The sequence below is a fragment of the Alligator sinensis genome, unplaced genomic scaffold, assembly GCF_000455745.1.
Source record: "Alligator sinensis unplaced genomic scaffold, ASM45574v1 scaffold216_1, whole genome shotgun sequence".
NCBI lineage: Eukaryota > Metazoa > Chordata > Crocodylia > Alligatoridae > Alligator > Alligator sinensis.
Genome location: NW_005841868.1, coordinates 694,799 through 715,625, shown reverse-complemented (window position 1 = coordinate 715,625; position 20,827 = coordinate 694,799). Strand labels below are relative to the sequence as shown.

The 20,827-nt window shown below is 40.9% G+C and overlaps 1 protein-coding gene across 1 annotated transcript in view; it reads right to left on the bottom strand.

Annotated features, from left to right (window-relative positions):
* Window positions 1–20,827, bottom strand: part of MED13L (mediator complex subunit 13 like) — a gene marked incomplete at its 5' end in the record, with an annotated part of 372,787 nt that overhangs the window by 166,752 nt on the left and 185,208 nt on the right. Inside the window, one exon of the mRNA XM_025192712.1 lies at window positions 18,035–18,118. Coding sequence (XP_025048497.1) covers window positions 18,035–18,118 — 84 coding nt within the window. The remainder of the gene's footprint in view (window positions 1–18,034; window positions 18,119–20,827) is intronic.

Sequence of the window (20,827 nt, the reverse complement as noted above, 5' to 3'; positions counted from 1 at the left end):
GGGGGGGTTGTTTGTTTTATTGGAGAGGAAGGATGAAAGGAAGGAGCATCCATACGGGGTGGCCTACATATGCTGCTTAACCCATAAATAATACCTACACACTGCAGAAAGCCCTAGCTTAACTTGTGGTGTTCTGTTTGGGAGAGAGGACGTATTTTTCTGCTGGTCAACTACCATGTAATACTGCTTTTGTCATGTGATTCTACATTTCTTTGGGAGCAATTATACTATCGGAATTTAACCCTGATTTCCTGGCTACAATAGGAAACTGACCTCTTGCTGACAAAGTCTGTAAACAGGCTCACTTAAACCTATTCAGTGCTAACTTAGGTAAAAACTTTTATAGTCATTACAGCTTAATTAACACTTTCTGTATGTAATTTATATACTGCATACAAAATTTGTATAGAAATATATGCCTAATGTAAGTGGAATGACAGAGAAAACCTGCTTTTAGAATTTTTTCCCCTCCTTTCTTTGGTTTGGACCTTCTGTAAAGTATCAATTTCTATCCTGTGTACACTTCATATAGCAAAACTGTAGAGAAATGTCTAACATGACATTTACAAAGTGGAACTGGCAACACTGGTGAGTTCTCAAGCACATGGATCTACTGTCCAGAATCCATGACCATGTAGCGGCACACTTCTACAATCTAGTATAATACTAATCATGGAATTCCAGTACATCTACGTACTACCAGGTAGAAAGGGGAGAACCCTTGATCACCCATAAAAAGTTCACTTTGGCTCTAGAGGGGAGGAGAATATGGATACAAGCTTGGGTGAAGAGGTAAGGAAAGAGAGAGGTTTTTTGTTTGTTTGTTTTTTAACTTCACCTCAATTAATATCATTTCTAAAGTTAGGACAACTGATTACAGCCGTTCTGTAAGACGTGTTTGGTTTTATCTCCTTGCCAAATATACTAAGGCCAACAGTGTTTATTTTGTATAGCTATGTTTGAAAATGTAGCCATGCTGTAATTACTGTGCATCAACAGATGGGCTCTGAAATATTCAGTGTAGTCATGAAAAGGATGGTCTCTGGCTCAATGATTCATTGTTAAAAGGAAGAACATAGCTTTATTTATATTACTAATGCCACATGGAAGGATTGTTTATACAATCTTAATTAACGCTAATTTATGATACAGCCAATGTTCATTCCGAGTTCCCTATCTTCTAAACTAGTAGCAATTAATATTTAATACTAAAGACGAGCCATTTAATACTAAAGACTAACAACTTGGTGTGTTGTTATTATCTTGATCCTATAAATCAAATCAGCCAAAGCATTAAAAGCATTCAAACGATACAGTAATTCAGTGCTCACATCACCTTTAGAAATGGCTCCCTTTACTTCAGCCAATTAACTTGCGGAAGTTTGCATCTCTACAACTTATTTCATTTAATGTTAATCAGGCTATAGCTGATTTTTATTACACGCTCAAATGATTTTCTAAGCAAGCAACCTGACTGTACTGTATAACTGATACTACTGTGAGCTGCAAAGAATAAGCTATTTTGCAGTATTTTAAACAACCCATTTTACTTTTTCAAATATTTTGGCATGAAAGGTTGCTGGCAAAGACAGACAGGTATTACTGATATCTTCAATCCAAGTTCATCAGTGACATCTTGAGTGATTCTGTCTGTGTCACACACCTGCACATGAATAAGGTTAAACATGCAGATACCAGTCTGCATACGGCTGTGTCTCACGCTCAAAAACCAGTTAACATAAGAACTGCTATTTACTGGGTCTGACTATAGGTCCATCTTGCCCAGTATCCTGTGTCACACAGGGCATGTCTACACATTCATTAATATGCTGCAATTATGGCACATTAAGTTTAGTAACTGTAATGACAGGTACTAAATTAACGTGCTGTAATCAGTACTACTGCACATTAGTGCAGATGAATGTTTTTTTTTTTAGTGACATTAACGCACATTAGAATAAATCTACTGTGCATTAGCATGAGTTTTGCCTGCCATGCTAATACAGGGTAGATTTAGTCCTCTGTGCATTGTCTCGTGTAGACACACCCACAGTGGCAGAGAATGGATGGTGAAAGGAAGAGTGAACTGGGTATGATCAGGGTCTTTTTCTACTGTTCCTCTCTCACTTGCAGACTCTAGCATTTAAGGTCTAGGAAGTTTTGATTAAGAGGTTATACCCCTAACTCCTATGCTCAATAGCTACTGATGCACCTTTCCTTCAAGAATTTGTCCCATTCCTTTTTTAATCTAGCTAAGCCGTCAACTTCCACAAAATCTGATGGCAATGAGTTCTGCACTTCAATTACATACAGTATGAAAAAGAACTTCTTTTTGTTAGCTTTAAACTTACTGTCTACTAGTTTCATTTTGTTCTTGCATGTATTATGAGTACTGTGACCATATTATTTTTAAGGAAATCCAGGACACTGCCTCCCTCCTGCCTGATCCCTGCCCCAGGCAGGAAGAACAGTGCCCAGCCCAGCCTGCCCCCTACTTAGGAAGATGCCAAAATACAAGTTTGCTCAGGGTGCCCCCCCCCCCAAGCAGTCTGCACTCACAGCAGCGTACTTCCCCTGCCTTGGCCGATCCCCAACCCGGGCAGGAGGAGCAGTGCTGTGCCCAGCCCAGCCTGCCCCCTGCCTCCAGCTGCTACTCAGGAGGCGGCAAGCCAGGCAATGCAAGCTGGTGCAGTCCCAGGGTAGTGCCAATCCAAGACTTTTATTTCCATTTGCACCAACCAGCAGGGACGGCCTATGAAATCTGGGATTGTCCCAGCCAAACCAAGACATGTGGTCATCTTAATTACGAGACAGTAAATAATAAAATCCCATTTACAATCTCTTTGCCATTTAGTACTTTGTTAACCATTATTATGCCCCGCCTCAAGCATCTCTTTTCTAGGCCTAGCCTCTTCAGCCTCTCCTCACATGGAAGATCCTCCCTACTGCTAATCATTCTTGTCACCCTCCTCTGCACCTTCTCTAGTTTTTCTCTGTCCTTTGAGGTGTGGGGACCAGAACTGGGCAGTATTCAAGGTGTGGATGCACCATGGATTTATAAAGGGGCATAAAGATACTTTCAGTTTTGTTTACAATTCCATTTTTAATAATCCCCAACACTTTTGTTTTCCTTTGTGACAGCTGCTGAGCACTGAGCTGATGTTTTTAGTGAGCTGTCTACAATGACTGCCAGATTTCTTTCCTCTGGGATAACAGCTAGTGTATAGCCCATCATAGTGTAGGTATATTTTGGGTTATTTTGTCCAGGTGCATCACTTTACACTCATCTACTCTGAACTGCATTACCACTTACTTGCCCATTAGCTCAATAGTGCCAGATCCTTCTGTAGTTCCCTACAGCCCAGCTTGATCCACTTTGAATAATTTTGTGTCATAGGCAAATTTGACCACTTATCTACTCACCCCCTTTTCCAGATCATTTATGAATATGTTAAAGAGCACTGGTTCCAACAGATACCTGTTTACTTCTTTTCATCCTGAAGACTGACCATTTATACTCAACTCTTTGCTTTCTATCTTTGAGCCAATTTCTAATTCATGAATGGACTTTCCCTGTAATCCCATGACTACCTAATTTAGTTAAGAGCCCCCAATGAGGAACCCTGTCAAAGGCTTTCTGGAAGTCCAATATACAATGTTAACTGAATTGCCCTGATCCAGCTGCTTACTGCCTCTCTAGTAGGTTGGTGAGGCATGATTTCATTGACAAAGCCATGTTGATTTCTCCCCAGCAAGTCATGTTCATCCATGTGCTGAACAATTATTTTTTTATTATTGTATCTATCAGTTTTCCAGGAACAGAAATTAGGCTCACTTACCTGTAGTTCCTCGCATCTCTTCTCCAGCCTTTTTAAAATACTGGAGTCACATTGGCAACCCTCCAGTCCTCTGGTGCTGTTTTTAGTGATAGGCTGAATACTACCATTAGGAGTTAAACAATTTCCAATCTAAGCTCCTTCAGGACCCTAGGGTGAATGCTATCGGGTCCTGGTGATTTGCTACTGTTTAGTTTATCAATTTCCACTATAACCTCATGTTTTGAAACATCAGTTTGAGTCAGCTCCACTGACTTATCCCTTAGAGAAGAGGGGATCTAGTGATGGAATTTCCCTAACATCTTCCACAGTGAAGACAGATGAAAAGAATATTTCTCAGCAATGGCCCTGTTTATCCTTTAGTGCCCCTTTTTCACCTGGATCATGCAAATGTCCAACTGACACACTGGCAGGTTTTCGGCTAATGATACATATGGACCCAGAGGTGAATGAGTGGGTGGAAAAAAGTGGGTGGAAAAAGAAAGAACTAAACCTTGATGTGAGGGAAAAGAAGTAAAACAGCACTGAGACAACTGGCTTAAAAAGAATAAAAAGTATAGTAGCAGTGAATAGGAACGTGTGCTGGGAAACTAACACGGCTCATAAAAAAGGATGATTCCATACTGATTAACAAAGATTCGATGCAGAGCACGGTCCAAAAATGACCATCACTGTTATTCATCACAGAAGTTGGAGCAAGGTGCCACCCACATGCTGCTTAGGAGTATGTCATATTACCATTTTGCAAACATTTGTGCATTTTACAGCAGGGGTGGGCAAAATGCAGCCCGGGGGCCAGATTCAGCCCATGGGGCCCCTAAACATTTAGAAAATTAATATTAACCTGCCCTGGGCTGCCTGTCGTGCGGCCCTCGATGGCTTGCCAAAACTCAGTAAGCGGCCCTATGCACAAAATAACTGTCCGCCCCTGCTTTACAGTATCCAAACATACGCTATACAAATATCCTAGCTGCTCTCTCAATGTTATTCTGTGTGAAACATGTTTCTGTGTGCAATGACTTTCTAGACTTTTAGATTTTTTTTGTCAGCAATTGTTCTTCTTCCATTATTTATTCTAATTAAGGGAAAAAATGATTAACTCTATACTGCATATCTTGGCTTTTATAAATTCTTAACTGTATGTGAAGTTTAAAGGAAAAAAAGAGAAATGCTGATAAACCCCTAAACAATAGTGATACTAATGAGATTACAGAGACCTAAACTTGAAAAAAGCGTGTGTCGTGTGTCAGACATTCGACCATTGCAACCAACATCTACTCACATATCACATGCACCTTTTCCACAAAGATTAGCTCTCTAAATTGGGGTGCATTTCTTAAGCAGGGAAGTCGATTTTTGCACAGGAATTAAAGCACAGGGATGCCGTAATGGCTGCCAGGGATGTCCTTCTCTTCCAGCCGTAGAAGGGCAGAGTGCACTATATAGTTCACAGTTCAGCAGCAGCTCTGAGGGGATTAAAAACTGTAGATTTTTCTACAGCACCACAGGTTAGGATTCTGTCAGGACTGGAAAAAACTCTTTTCTTCATTCTGGCTTTCCAAAACAAGATCCGCGTCTTTTTTCTTTTTCCTTTTGAAGGGGGTGGGATAGGGGGAGGGGGGTGGCAGTTCACAACGAAATACAGCCATGGATCTAAAAAGGATTAGAAGAAAATAAATATTTTCTCTATTTTTTCCCCGTGTGTTTAACCTAGTGGGTTTAAGAGTACTTTGTGTATATTCCACTGCCATTGTGTTTCCCCCCAAAAGTAAATTTCTTGTTTTTTTAATGTGGAATTTTTATACAGGAAAAAAGTAAGAGAAAACATTTAAATTAGGAAAATGGTTGTTAAACCAGGGCATATGCAGAGATAAAACTATTTTTAACTCAGGTTTTCGCAAATCATTTGGTTTAAAGTTTAAAAATAAAATTACACTCAATAATTAAGATGTACCCTTGGAGGAGTAAATGTGTAAAGAATGAAAGACTGATGGCATGTGTCTATAATACAGGGTTGATTATCTGGAAGCTAATTATTCAAAAAGTCAATTTAACGGGAAGGTTCTATCTTAACAAAACCATCAGCCCACAGTTTGGTTTGATTATCTGGAACAATAATGACACTAGTTTTTCTGGATAATTGACATTTTACTATACTTCAGTAATCAGAAAGTAGGATGTAGAAGTAACTAAAGGATAGGCTTATATAATCACCTCTCCATTAATATGTTCAGATATTAAAGTATACACCCATCACTTTTATGTTGGTAAAATGGTTATACAATAATAGTTGCATGAGAATAAGCATTCAAAACTAAGAGGACTTCTAAATATTTACAAATGCCCTTAAGTCAATTCAATACTGATACATTCAGTGACAACACTGTGTTTGGCAGGCTGTGCAACTGGGAGTCCTGACAAATCTAATTAACAGCACATCAGGGGCACTTAGTTTATTCTTTATATACAGTGCCAATAATGAGTGTATAACGAGAAAAGGAACTTAAAAATTATTGGGACTAAGTGGTCACCAAGTTCTGTTTAAGCCAACTTTCATATATTATTACCGAATTTCAGACATTTGTATCCAAAAATATGTTTTAATAGGAACATTAATGATAACTATGGCATTTATAAATAATGGAAAAGAATAAAATAGTCAAGTAACAAATTGAAATAAAGAAGAGACTGGAAATTTACAATTCCCACTCCCAGTTGCTATTTGCACATATCTGATTGTTTTAAATATTTTTTAAATGGCTCCATTTAATAAATGTTTCATACATATAGAATAATTGCAATATTTATGTATGCTCTCTATGCTACATAATTTAAATATTTTAAAACAAAGTAGGTGTACACATCCCTACATTCAAAAAGCACCATAAAGAAGCATCAAATATAAGATGACCCTGAATATAAGACAACTCTCACTGACTCAATTCTATGTATGAAAAATGAATAAATTTGATGCAATTTTTCCAGGCATAGAATGTAATTATTGGAGGCAGGGGGGAGAGGGAGGTATCAGGTGGCTCTCCTGCCCCCGGCCCCCCCACTTTTTGCCCACTCCATCCCCCCCCCCCTTCCCTTACTATCATACTCTGCTCTCCCTGAGCATATGGAAGTAAAAGCCAAATGTGAAAACTCTGACTTTGAAAAAACATGTCTGTAGTAATCTACATACAGGCAAATTACTATGGGTACACATAGACTTAGTTCATCCAGAATCAATGCATGTTACTGTTTTTGAAATTGCTGCAAGGTTTAACACAGGCACTCCATAAGGACATTTTTAAGCAGAACTTTTGTACCTACCTATATATACAGCACAAACTATCCACAACATTTTTCCAAATCCAAAGGGCTCATAATTTACCATACAGTTCACTGGGCTAGGCCCTAGCACAGTCAAAAGCATTTCTAGCCATGGTGACCCCCTAGCTCAGCACTGCTCCACGTGTATTCCAAATACCGCCACAAAATTTCTAATTAGCTCCCCACTCATGACTGGAACTGGGTGCTCTTGTCGTAAGTCCTGGGATCCTGCAAAATGTATATGCAAATGAGGTATACGGCAGCCTGGTTGAGCGCCACCTTATGGAAGCCAGGGCCACACTAATCATATGCAACAGGCTGAGAGATGGGGTGACAGAGGGATTCTGGGTGAACTGTTTGGGCCCTATTAAGTGATATTTTCCAGACATTTAAAATGGGTGAAGAATGGAAATGGGAAAGAAAGGAGCAGCTCAGATGTGGGAATGAAGAGGAAGAAAAAATGTATTCAATATAGTGGCTCACCATGATTTGAGTTGCCACAGGTGGGGGGTGGGGGGAACTGAGTACAATGGGTATTACCATATATCTTATTCAGGTGGGCTGCACTAACCTACATTTGTGGTGTTTCCCCAATATTGGCCACATGGCTTTATAGTTATGCTCAATGTTGGATGCATTTAATGAACTTTGTAGTTGGTTTTCATTACTTAGAACATGCTGCTTTTGGCAGAAGTTTAATGATATACAATGTATTTAATGAGGTTTCCTAGTGTGCACATGTAAGATAAGAAGCTTTTTCCCCCCATGCTGATTAGGGGGAAAAAGTCTCATCTTATATTCAAGTAAATATGGTGTAGATCTTCCATCTACAGGCAGAACTGGTGTCGCCAAATAAGCACAATAAGAGATATGGAACAGAAATGCAATTTTATCTCATTTATTTATATTTGTGGATAAAATCTAAAATATACAAATATTTTGGACACAGCTGACAGGCATTAAAATATGTATCGCAAGAAAAGCAAGTGAACATGACTTCAACAACTGACCCCTTTCCCCAACCCTATGGTTTCCCAGAAATTCTTGGGGAAAGCTATGGCATTTACAGAAAGCCCTGAATATAGATGGATCACAGCTATTTCAGAACTATGGAAGGGAATTCCAAAGTCTCAGACAATTCCAATAAAAACAAGCTATCAGCAACTTACTTTCCAGTAAGCCAATGGACAATTTGTTGAACATTTCCAATGACTGCATCTTGTTGTCATGTGGCACACAGAAAAAAATGGTTACTATGAGGCATGTCCAGATGAGCGTGAACTAAGAGGCATATCCTAAGCTAGCAGGTGTCAGCCTTTTTACCAGGCATGTCCTAAGGTAAATCCTGTACTCTCCCCGAGTACCACTCTGATCCTCTTCCTTTGCCTTGTCAGCTGTTCTTTCTATTCCCTGCCCAACTTGCGACTCAGCTTTCTGCTCCCTCCTTGATCTGCCATATAATCCACCAAGGTTGCCCATGCCACTTATGGCGTACATACCACAGTTTGGCTATCCCAGCATTACAAAACTGAACAACAATGCCAGGTTTTGAGTCCACCCAATTCACAATATCTGTTTTGTTCAGGTCAAGCCTTGACTAGTTGCTCTTATCTATACCTCAGCCTGTACCTATCACCTACAGCAGGAGGGGCAAAATACAGCCCATGGGCCAGATTCAGGCTGCCAGGCTCACTCCCCCTCCCCCCACGCAACCGAAGAGGCAGGTAAGGACCAGGCCCCCGCCCTTGTGTACACACCACAAGGGTTTAGTTTGGTTTAATTCTCCCTAAATTGAAACATTGTTTTTAAAAACCCACCATTTCAATTTAGGGAGAACTAAACTGAATTAAACCCCTGTGCCATGTATAAGCAGCCTTGGGCTACAAATGGGAGGGCCCCATATTGCCACCTCCTCCATCCCCTCCATTTTACATCAGGCAGGTCAATACTCAGGGTGGTTCTTTTCCACCTTAGGTAGAAAGGGAATCTTAATGTGTACGGCGAAATAAAAATTAGCCCTGAATTGGTAGTAGTTTCTGTGCGATACTTAGGTCTGTACTCAAAGTGATGAGGGTAAGGAAGATTTGAGGAATCTTGATATTCTAGTTGTTTTGCTATAATCTTCCCAGTACTTTTGACAGAAAAAATGGAAGATGAAAGCCTGCTCATCCTTATTCAGTCTATGAATGCGAAATGATATTTTTTGTGAGCAAAGGCCTCAATTATGACTTTGTTACAACAGCTAGCACCCTGCCCTGCTTAAAGGATCCATTTACAAACTCCATCAACATTAGACCAAATTCTGAAACTGTCAAGACTGTGGGGGGTATAAAAAGTATTTCTCAGTAGCAATTTAATAACACATTCTTAATTTAATAATATATTACTATTCTCTCCTTCATCCAAAATAAACACATCAGTAACTAGGACATCCAGCTTTGTAGGTGTTAATACCTGATGTACTTCATATTTTGTTCCATTCCTCATGCTAAAATATAAATGTTGACTGAGCTCCTCTAGCCACTTTATCCAATATTCCAAAATTGCAACTCTGTTCAGCAGTGCCTGAAACTCTTCCCTGCCGGCTTCCCTTCCCATTATGTACAACCAATTGGAAAATCCTACTTCTTTCAGCATAACATGTTAAGACCACAAATGTGCTGCTGCTGTTTCTGCTAGAAGAGTGGCAATTCATGATCCAATAGTGCAGGGAAGAAACTGTAGTCTCCCGGGTAAAATGTAGGCTTTCAAGCAAAGCAAACTATACGCAGAATAAGCACTGAAATAGCAGAACTGCTGAAACCTGAATAAATATAAGTCTCTTGACATCTGGAAACACATGAACAGCAGAAAACGAGACTGATCTTTTCAATCACAAAGCTCAGAATTAAAATATGTTTCTGAATTAAAACCACGTAAAGTCAGATAATACCAGTAATCTGAGCTTCTTTTAAGGTAACTATTCAAATAAAATTAATTTGTCACTACCATTTGTAACCACTGCCCTTAACATCTGCAAAAATAACTTTTCAAATGTCAATTTTGCCCTTATTTACTTTGCAAAAAACAGCACTTTCCTATATGCCAATGGAAACCATAAAGTACAGCTATCTACATGAGTAAAATTCTGTAAATAACGTAATATCCAAAGCGTATTTCCTTTCAGTTCAAAATCAGTTTTAAGAAAGGTCAAATCTTGGGCCTGAATTGTTTGAAAAAGCGTCTTCACGCCAAAAATTGGTACTTTAAGTGCCTATCAATAATAACATTTCAAATAAAGATGCATCATAATGAGAGCAATTTAAAAAACTGGCAAAAACAAACAATCCCTAACAGAATGCATTAGACACCGGGGGCACATCCAGATGAGCGCACACATGCATTTCGCTGGGGACAAACAGCAGTGGCACATAGTTGTGCTGCTACTACTTGTCCCTGGGGAACACCCATGCATGCATGCTCTGGCGCACAGCAGGTTGCACTGGGTGATGCAGGGGAAGCTGGGACCAGTACCTGGGCTGGCCCCAGCAGCCTTACACAGAGTCCTAGGGGTCTCCCGGGGCTCCAGCACTTACTATCCAGCATGTGGAGCCTGGCCACCAACTGGAGTGAGGCTCCAGATGGCCAGGCTCTGGATTCAGGCAGCGCACACTACCACCACATGCACTGTCCCACTTTTTTCAGGTGTGGAGTTGTTATTTTTTTACACCAGGATCTCCCGGTGTCAAAAAAATGTGCCATGCTGCAAATTAGCAGTACAGGGAACACCTACATGTCCAGCATGTGCAGTTTACAGCACTACAGAGAGATCCATGGAACCACATACAGCATGCGCATGCTCATCTGGATATGCCCCATGAAACCAACTGTTTTTCTGCCTTTTGTTTCAACTCTTACTATGTCATTATTCTGTAAACCATTTAATTTTTTTTTAAGGAACAAAAGAAAACAAACAGGACAACCTGATTAAAAACAGCAAATTGCATTTCTGTTTACAAGTTTTTTTATATTTTTGTTGAAGACCAGTAGCCTTCCAAGTCTTATAAAAAAAAATCACAGGACACTGGTTTTGTTACTTTTTGGGCGCAGTTAAATATCTCCATGAACACAGATATCTACTAATTTTTAATCTAGGGTCCACCCTCAGAGGCCTTAAAGAAGAGTCATTATAGCAGACCTCAAATTATTACTAATGCAGAATGAAATACAATTAACTGTTTGGCTAAGGACAGGGGCAATTGGGAAGGCACTAAGTGCCAAGCTATGCAGAGTTTTACGCATGCTAGGTAGTGTGCTTCATGCCACCGGACCCTTGAAACTGGAACAGAAGAACAGTATGAATTGAAAGGACAATGTACCATTTGCCTGGGACTCAGATTCTTGCACTGCAAACAGTCTAGCTGTAAATCATACCCTGAAGAGAAAGGTAGTTAGCTCTGTTAGTCTGAAGTCAGGAAGGCAGCAGAACAGAAGTGCACCTTATAGGCTAACTGACCAGAGATGCAACTCTGGTCCAGTAGGTCTATCAGGTGCATCTTTACCCTGCCATCATACCTGTCAGATAGACAGTAGTATGGACTTCCACCCTTCTTTTCTGACTCAAAATGCATCTGGTGTGGTCCACTTGAACCAGTATGAAAAAAAATGGATTTTGTTATTAGAATGGCATATATGGAAGTGTTAACGTGCCTTAAGAATCCAGCCACTGGCATTTTGAAGGTCTGAAATTAACTGTAAGCAGCAGCATACAAAAACATATTCTGGATTAATAATTAGCATTCTGATCTAGCATTCTAAACCTATTCCAAAAAGCAAATGCTCATAATATATAAATAGACAAATCAGTCTATTGTGTGCAACTGGAATGCAAACATTTCAAACTCTGTCAAGGAAAGGTTATGCTTTGAAATGGACTTTAAAAGACATATTCCAGGGAAACTATTTATGTAGTCAAAGACCAATACTGTCTGAACTACACCAGTCTTTAAAAAAAAAAAAAAGGTTCTTTCTAAATCAAGGCTGCAAAACCCTTCTTTTAAACCGACGTAAAAGAAAGATACAGGATGTTGGCCTGAGCTAAAGGGAATGGGAAAATACACCATACATCTCTGACGTGTCTCTTGCTATCGGTTGAAAGTCGCTGCATACAGGAAATCTCTCTCTCTCTCTCTCCTTCTCTAATTTGTGTAATTAAAGAGGTCCTTACGAATCTCTGGGGGGGGTTGCTATGGAATCATAAATATTAGTTTGTTCATTTGTTTTTCAACCAAGGTTTCTGGGCCTAAGAGGCTCAGCCATAATTTCCAAGGTGGTGGGAGAGGAAAAGCAGTTGCAATTTTTATCTCTGGGAGGAACTCATATATAGTAGAGCCCAGAACTTTCATATCTGGGTGGTTCACAACCCACTTATTTTGCAATAGATTGCCAAAAATTAAGGACAAACTGCTCAGCTGTTTGCTGTGCTTATGGCATCACTTCCCCAATCAACTGGAGCTTATCGGTGGTCCTAAGCAGTTGACTGGAAGAGCAGCACCCTTTGAAATAAAAGATACAGCGGACAGCTGTATCCTAGTTACTTTGTAAACTCATCTTCACAGGGTAAGGTATTTAATTCTGTGAAATATCTGGGTTCTGCTATACCAGGGGTAGGCAACATTTTTTGGCCGGAGTGCCAAAAAACACCACAATGCCTACCTCGGAAGGCGCCGGAGTGCCAGCGTGGCAGAAAAACAAAATGAGGGCAAGGGGTACATGGCAGGATGCCCTGCTTGTGCCCCTTGCCCCCCACCCAAAGCCCCTGTCCCACAGCCCTACTGCCCCTTGCCCTCCACCCAAAGCCCCTGCCCCACAGCCCAGGCTCTGTGGCTGCCAGCAGCTACCCCAGCTCTGGGTAGCTGCTGGAGCCTGAGCTGCTCCCCGCCGGGGTTGCAGCATCCCAGCTGCCTGCTGAGAGCAGCCCAGGCTCCATGGCTGCCGTTGTGGCAGCAGCGCCCCAGAGCCGGGGCCGGCTGCAGCCGGGAGGCTCCAAACAGCTGTGTGGGCTCCGGCATCAGCTTCGCACTAGCGTGTGCAGGAGCACCTTGGAGTGGGTGGTGGGGGAGGGGCCTGAGGGAGTGCAACCCTGGTCTCTCACCCGCTCCCAGCATGGAGCAGCCCAGCGGAGCTGTTTGAAGCCTGCCCGCTGCTTGCTGCAGCTGCCCAGAGCCCGGGCTGGCTACAAACAGCTGTGCCAAGCTCATCACCTCCGTGCTGGGAGCAGGGGAGAGATCAGAGCTGCGCTGCCTCAGGTCCCTCCCCCATCGCCTGCTCCGAGGCGTGCCTGCACGCGCCGGTGCGGAGCCCAGCAAAGATGTTTGGACCCTCCCGGCTGCAGCCGGCCCTGGCTTGAGGAGCTGCTGTCAGCCGGGATCCTGGGCTGCTCCCAGCAGGCAGCTGGGACGCTGCAAGCCCTGCTGAGAGCAGCCCAGGCTCCGTCGCTGGCAGCAGCTACCTGGAGCTGGGGCTGGCCGCTGCGTGCCAAGCAAAATGGCCTCGCGTGCCACACTCAGCACGCGTGCCAGGGGTTGCCGACCCCTGTGCTATACTATACTGAATATTAAGAACCTAGATAAATCTTCTCTCTCTCTCTCTTTCTGTTGTCAGTCTGAAAAAAGGGACAATTAATAACAAGGAATGATATACTTTGCTCCATACCTAATCAAATAGTCATGAAGTTATGGAATAGGTGTACAGGGATAGGTTATCATATTAACTAATATCAATAAGTCTTAAAATAATGGAGAAAGAAATTGATAATGTAATTCAACATGAGCTACCTCATCAATAAGCTCTGGGATGTTTAAAAGGTTACAGTAACAAACCACAACAGTTTTAGGAAGTAAAAGAGGAATGCAGTTGTTATCGAAACTGCAAGAAAAGTTTCTGTAAACAAAACTCCTTGATTTGATGTTTAGCAAGCACACTAGAATTAATATTCCAACTCTTAAAAAAATGCTATTGAATTTTCACAGTATACCATGGTCAGAACCTCCATTTTTCAGTCTGTCCAGAATGTAGCACCATGAACATGTTGGGGCATGGGTTCAGTAGTACTACGGTGGAAAACTTACCAATCAATGAATCATAAAAATGACTTCAGGAAGCATCTAGATCTCCTGAAAGATTTCTATTTCTAAGCAGCCAAAAGCTGCTACAGTTTCCAATAGTATCTGAACTGAAACAGTTCTTAAGGTATCTGGTAGTTCTAATCATCATCCTTCCATTGTCCAAGGTCCCTATTTTCAAGGCTACAAAGAAATGCATATGGCCATGGACCATGCCCAGAGTATCCAAATAGTGATCAAACTCTAATCAGCTGGTAAAATTTCTTGATTAGAGGAAAGTAGAGTATGGCTGCAGGCATGTATATACAACACTGCATGTCTTAGAAGACATATTCCATATGCTCATTTATAGAACGCAGAAAAGAAGTCTAAACTATAAAGTTATGAGCTGCAACAGTTAACTATAAATAGTAATTGCAGCTGTGCCTATGCAGTATTTGATAGGACTATGATTTGAAAAAATCTTGCTTGAGGCTGAATTAGACAAAGGACTACACTTTCATCCCTGTCTAACTATATCTGCATTCCAGCACCTGCAATTATTGCAGGTAAAAATCAGGGTCTCTTGGATATCTAAGTATCTGATTAATCTCACATTTCAGCAGCCTTTAACTAAAAAAGGAGGGGCCGACTTTTAATAATCTGAACCCAAAATATTTCAGTTGTGAAACAACTTTTTCTTACACACACTGTTTTAACCCACAGTTTATATAAACCACAAACAAGATTTTTAATTATTTTGTATATTTGAGCAACTTTAAAACAGCCTAACTATTTAGATTAAGGAGCTGTGCTTAGTTCATACTGTAAACTAGCTTCTTTACCATTTTTCTTATTTAAGTGCCAAAAAGTAAATATTTCACTTTACTTCTCTTCACAGTGATGTATGTGTTATATAAAAAATTCTGGGATAAGTTTCTAAGAATATTTTATGTTAAAATACATTGGCAATGCTTTAAGAAACCTATATAAAATCCAGATGCTCTCTGGAAGCTGTTGTAAATAGACTTTAGTAATTTTTCCACTCCATCTAAGAAGGTAGTAGTAAGGCATTGTATCGGAGTGAAATTCTGGAAACTTTTGATGCTCTGGGTTGGGGGTGTGCTATACACATACACACACACACACACACACACACGTGTGCATGCGTGCGTGTAAAAATAATACTTAAATATATGTAATGCAGGCATTATAATAAATACTTATATTCCTACTAATCACAGTAGTCCTAGAGAACCAAAGACCAGAACATTTCTAATCATTGCTAACAGGTTCCCAAAATAAGTAAGGCAGAAAGGCATATGCTGTTAGATACTGTCTATCCACCTGTCTGCTCCACAAATGGTATTTGTGATACATCCCCTTTTCTTCTGTAAAAATAATTTCTGATTTCAGAAATAAAATTAACCAAACTAAATTCATTGGGGCACCTCCTCTTCCTTAATAAATTCTGCCCTCCCTCCACATCCAAAATGGTTCTCTATTTTAATCTCCTCAACTACTCCCTCACTCCTGGAGATGAGCAGACAGTCTTTCCTCTGCTTTAATTCTTGCCTACCCTGCTACACAAGGCTACATAATCTTTTTCTTTCCCCTGTTCAGTTCCATTCCAGCAGGAGGTTCCATTGTCCTTCCTTTTAGTACTTCTTAACCGGTCATAGCTCCTCCTCTCTATTCCCAGGGTTACAGGCTCCCTCTGATCCTCCTCTTTTAATCCAGCCTCAACACAGTTCATAGATCCTTGTCTACTGATTCTCTGACAGCTAGCCAGATGTTTGCTTACTCTACTTTAGCTCCCTGCTCCTACCAACCATGAATCTCTGGCTGCTCATCCCTGCTATGGATGTTGAACCTTGAAGTGAGGAGTCTATGTCTTTTTAGACCTATTTTAATGTACCCTGAAAGGTGGTGGACAATTACAGACAAAACTTCAGGGGTTGTTTTTCCACTTTTATCTACGGCTAGAGCTGTCCCAGCCCCAAGCTATGTTTTCAACAGGAAAAAGGTGCTTTTTAATACATTAGCTGCCCCCGAGATTCTACCTTAACCAGCTTACATGTTAAAACTGCAGATTGCTTTGCCTACAGCCTTGCATTTACAGTTAGTCAATACAACTTTTTTCCCTGCATGAAGACATCACTCAGGGTGCTTTTGTGCTGAAAGGAACAAACACTACCAATTGCTCCCTCACTCCTCTTGCTACCCTTTATTAGATTATCTAAGGTAAAGTACAAAAATGCACAACCTAGAATAAACAAGAATATCTAAACCAGCCTTTACAAATATTTAATTTATGTTGGATCAAATGGCAGTCAATTAACTTGAGATAGAAATGACTTTGTGTAGACATAACCTATGGCACAATACTGAATGGCTGAAACCTGTCAATCACTCCTCCCTGATCCTAACTCACCTCCTGTTGGTCCTGTTACTGTACTGCTTGAAAATAGGAAAAAAGGCAGCTTCTTGTTTGTTTAAAAAAAGCATTAGGCATTAAGTAAGTAGGGCTTAGTCTCAGTAACCTCCCATTGGCTATTTGAAAGCAAAAGTATTGCCCATTTTTGTAGTCCTAGCGCTATGTCTTTGAGCATAAAAGGCAACATACTTGAACTCTTACCAAAATAGTTACAGTAACAACAAAGCAAGAATGTACTTAATACTACTATCTATACATGTGATTTTTAAAAAGCACAAACACTTATGCATTCACCAAGATTTCCAATATGCAAATATTTGTCTTTATGCAAATATTTTTAATACAACAATCATTTCTTCAGGATAGGAATCCAAGTGTCAAACCTCTTTAAAGTTGTCAGTAAAATGAGGATACTATTGACATAAACTATAATAGCTAAATATATTTAAGTTCACATTTATTTTCCTAAAATATGTTCCACAATATGTATGTGTATTTATGTTTGTAGGTGCATTCTGTTTTGAGCACAAGCTGCCAGATGCTTTAATACAGTTGATTGATGCTCACTGGGAAACAGCATGAGACTGTCAAATACATTTCATCTGTGAACTAAACAAAAATTTTAAACTTGATTTCCAGAGGTAAAAAAACTATATTAAACTACTACATCCCACAGTCTCCAAATACTGTGAATGGAGAGAAATCCACATGCCAAGCAATGTTTTCATATTAGGAAAGTGGATAAATGCAACTTTCACTTTATTTTTGCAAGGTGATATGAAGTACTACAGCTTTGAGCTAACTTGTTACCATGCTGTCCAAAGCAACCAGCTGCAATAGTGTGCTGTAACAAATATGAAGCACAGTACTGGCATCAAGGCAATACAGTTAAGGAGAAAAAATACAAGCAAACAACTCTCAACTTGTAACAAACAGATGCTACAGAAAACCCATACAGTCTTACAAGCTTTGGTCAAATGACTATGCGTATGGTTCTAAGGGGAAATATCTAAGTAGTTTTTAATGCTAAAAGTTTTCAAAAGCAGACATTATTTCACTATTAGAAACGTGAGTTTAGGCTTAGGGTAAAGCATTAAAAATTAAACAGCTGGTGAGCTTTGACTATTTGGAGTAACAAAGAACTGCCACTGTTCGGACTTATTATACAAACAACTGTAGAATCGACTTCACTTTTTCAGCCCAGGTTAGAATCAGTAACGTGACCTTAGAATCTACTCAATTATCTCCGTGAACTACTGCAACTACTGGCAAGCAAAAAGTTATTTACAAATGAAGAAAAGATGGTGCAGGAGAGAGATGCAGCAATAAATCATGATTTATCTTGAATTATGTTATCCTACCTTTTGTTAACAGGCTTCTCATCCTTTTCATAGGGCCTTATGAACCATTTTCCAATCCTTACGAAGTTTTTATCCATTAGGCACCTACAAAATAATTTTTGCATCAATTATTAACTATATCTTAAATGTTAATTAGGCAATAAATGTGAATATACAGCAAAATGTCCATCATAAATTTCAAAATTTCATTTTTCATGTTCAAAGTTCTAAATGATTCTGTTCCTTTTTATTTACCTGTGCTGGTCTAGCCACCTCCCTAATCACTCTTTTTTGCAACATTAGTGATTACATACAGTCTTAATTCTCCATTTGTTTCTCTTATCAAGCAATTGCTCTCGTTTCTAACCTATGTACATGCACAAAATCCTTCCCATTGATCCATCATTCTCTTCTTCATGTTCCTCTTCTAACATAATGCTTATAAGTAATTAATAAATCAGTTACCAGGATGACGTCTGAAATGCACAACAATTACATCTAGAAGTGCACTAATACATTGGTCCCATATCAGATAGGCACTGATATAGGGGAAATTGACCATATCAGAAAAAGGCTTTTTTTTGCCTGATGCGGCCGATAATGTGGCACATAAATGCCCTGTGCATGCGCATAGCCACAGCATGCATGGGGCCAGGAGCACAGCCTGATAGCTTGGGGGACCAGTGTTGGGCTGGTAAGTCTGGTGTAGGAGGAGTGCGGGGGGAGGGCAGGGGCATGGTTGCGGGGGGAAGATTGAGGCCCCCACGGTGAGGGAGGGAGTGGAGCTGGAGCAGGTGATGCTCAGCCAGGGCGGGGTGCAGGACAGAGCCACAAGCGGCTCGTCCAGGGGGCAGAGGCAGGGCAACTCCTATCCTGAACACACCCTGGGAGGGCGTGGGGAGGTGTGCCCTGGATTTGCGCATGGGGCAGGGCAGGGTGGGGCAGGCTGTTGCTGCAGCACGGGGGCAGCACCGGGTTCTTCCCAGCTGGGGCGGGGGAAGGAGCTGGGCCAGGCTGTGTTGGGGATGGGAGGCAGCAGTACTGGGAGTGGATTACAGGGGGGCTGCATCAAATTTGGGGGGAGCTAAAGCCCCCTCTACAGCCCCCTCCACGTGCTGCTGCTGCCCACTCCAAGCACAGCACAGTCCAGCCCCCCACCAGGAAGAGCCCAGCGCAGCCCCAGCCTGTAGTGGCAGCCCACACGCAGATCCGGGGGCACAACCCCCATGCCCTCCCAGGGTGCATGCATGGCAAGAGCCACCCCTTCCCCACCTGCACAAGCTGCTCATAGTTCTGTCCCATACCCCATCCTGCCCCGGCTGAGCAGCATCTGCCCCTGCCCCACTCTCTCCATCACAGTGAGGACCTCAATCTGCCCCCACAATGCTCCTTCCCTCCCCCCACCCCTGCCCCCACACCAGACTTACCAGCCCAACACTGTTCTCCAACCTCCACAGCTGCATATCGGAATTGGATTGGTATCAGCCAATATGGCTCCTTAAAAATCAGCCACCAGTATCAGCCCAAAACATCTCTATATCAGTGCACCCCTAATTAGATCTTTTACCCACCCTCTTAATACTGCTTAACTTGTTCAACACTTAGTTTTTCAGGAAAAAAAACTATATTTCTGTGTGTCTGGAGCATACGCTGCACAGTGTGGCAACTAATGGTATATAAATAAAAAGAAATGATGGTAATTAACAATTTAGGAATACATCAGTTTTTCTTCAAATAATTCATATTATGATTCATAGTATCAGACCTTATGGTAACATTTTACTCAAGGTTAAAAGCCAATCTTATTTATTGTCCAGTATATAATAGTCTTTAGTTTTCAACAATGCTTATACTTTTAACTACAATTACTTTTCTAATTAGTGGGTCTCTCAATAAGACTCTCTTTCCTTCTATAATAGTAAGTTTCCTCAAAAATCTTCCCAATTCATTGAACTGAGAACAATTCTCTGAATTACCTACTTTGTGCTCTTAAAATAAGTATACTATTTCCTTATGGAAGTCATATATCCTGTGGCTTGAAAAAGTCAGTGAAGGAAGAACACAGTGATGCCTAATGAGAAGGCTGGGAGGGCTTACACAACAGGTCAGGAAACCTCCAGGGTACTGTACACAGTAAAATCCATACAGTGGTAGTAACAACTATATTTCTTCTTAGCGCAATTTACCTAATCAGAGATTTCTGATACTTTTAAAACACTGTTTGCAGACAAACATGCATACATGCACATACCTGCAAACACTGGCTAAATGAACTGACAGAACTTTTATATTCTTTTTAAAGGGAGAAATGTTTTGCTTTAAAAATGGTGCCCCCCCCCCAAAAAAAATATTTGCTGTTAGCAAGGCTTAAATTACAAGGCTCAAGAGCAAGAGAAAGTACAAGAAAAAAAATCTTCACTGCCAACCCAGAAGCAGACAAGTTTTCCCCCATTCAGTCCAAATCTAACAAATGCTTTATTTGTATATCCCAAATGGAAGGACTAATCTTATACTCCCTCCTCCTTTAAGTTCTCCAATAATATACTTCTACAAGGTGACTTAAGAGTAACCAAAGCACACATCACCCCTATGGTGAATTCAATGTGGTACTCAATACTGCAGACAACATTTTTTATTAAGGGTGCCCATAGAGATTTTTTGAGCCAATACTGATAGCCCATTTTTAACAAACCATATTGGCCGATACCAATCCAATTGCCAATATGCAGCCCAGCAGCATGGAAAGCAGCAGCATCTGGCTGGTAAGCCTGCTGTGGGGGACAGGGCAAGGGGGGAGAGAAGGGGCCTGGGGGG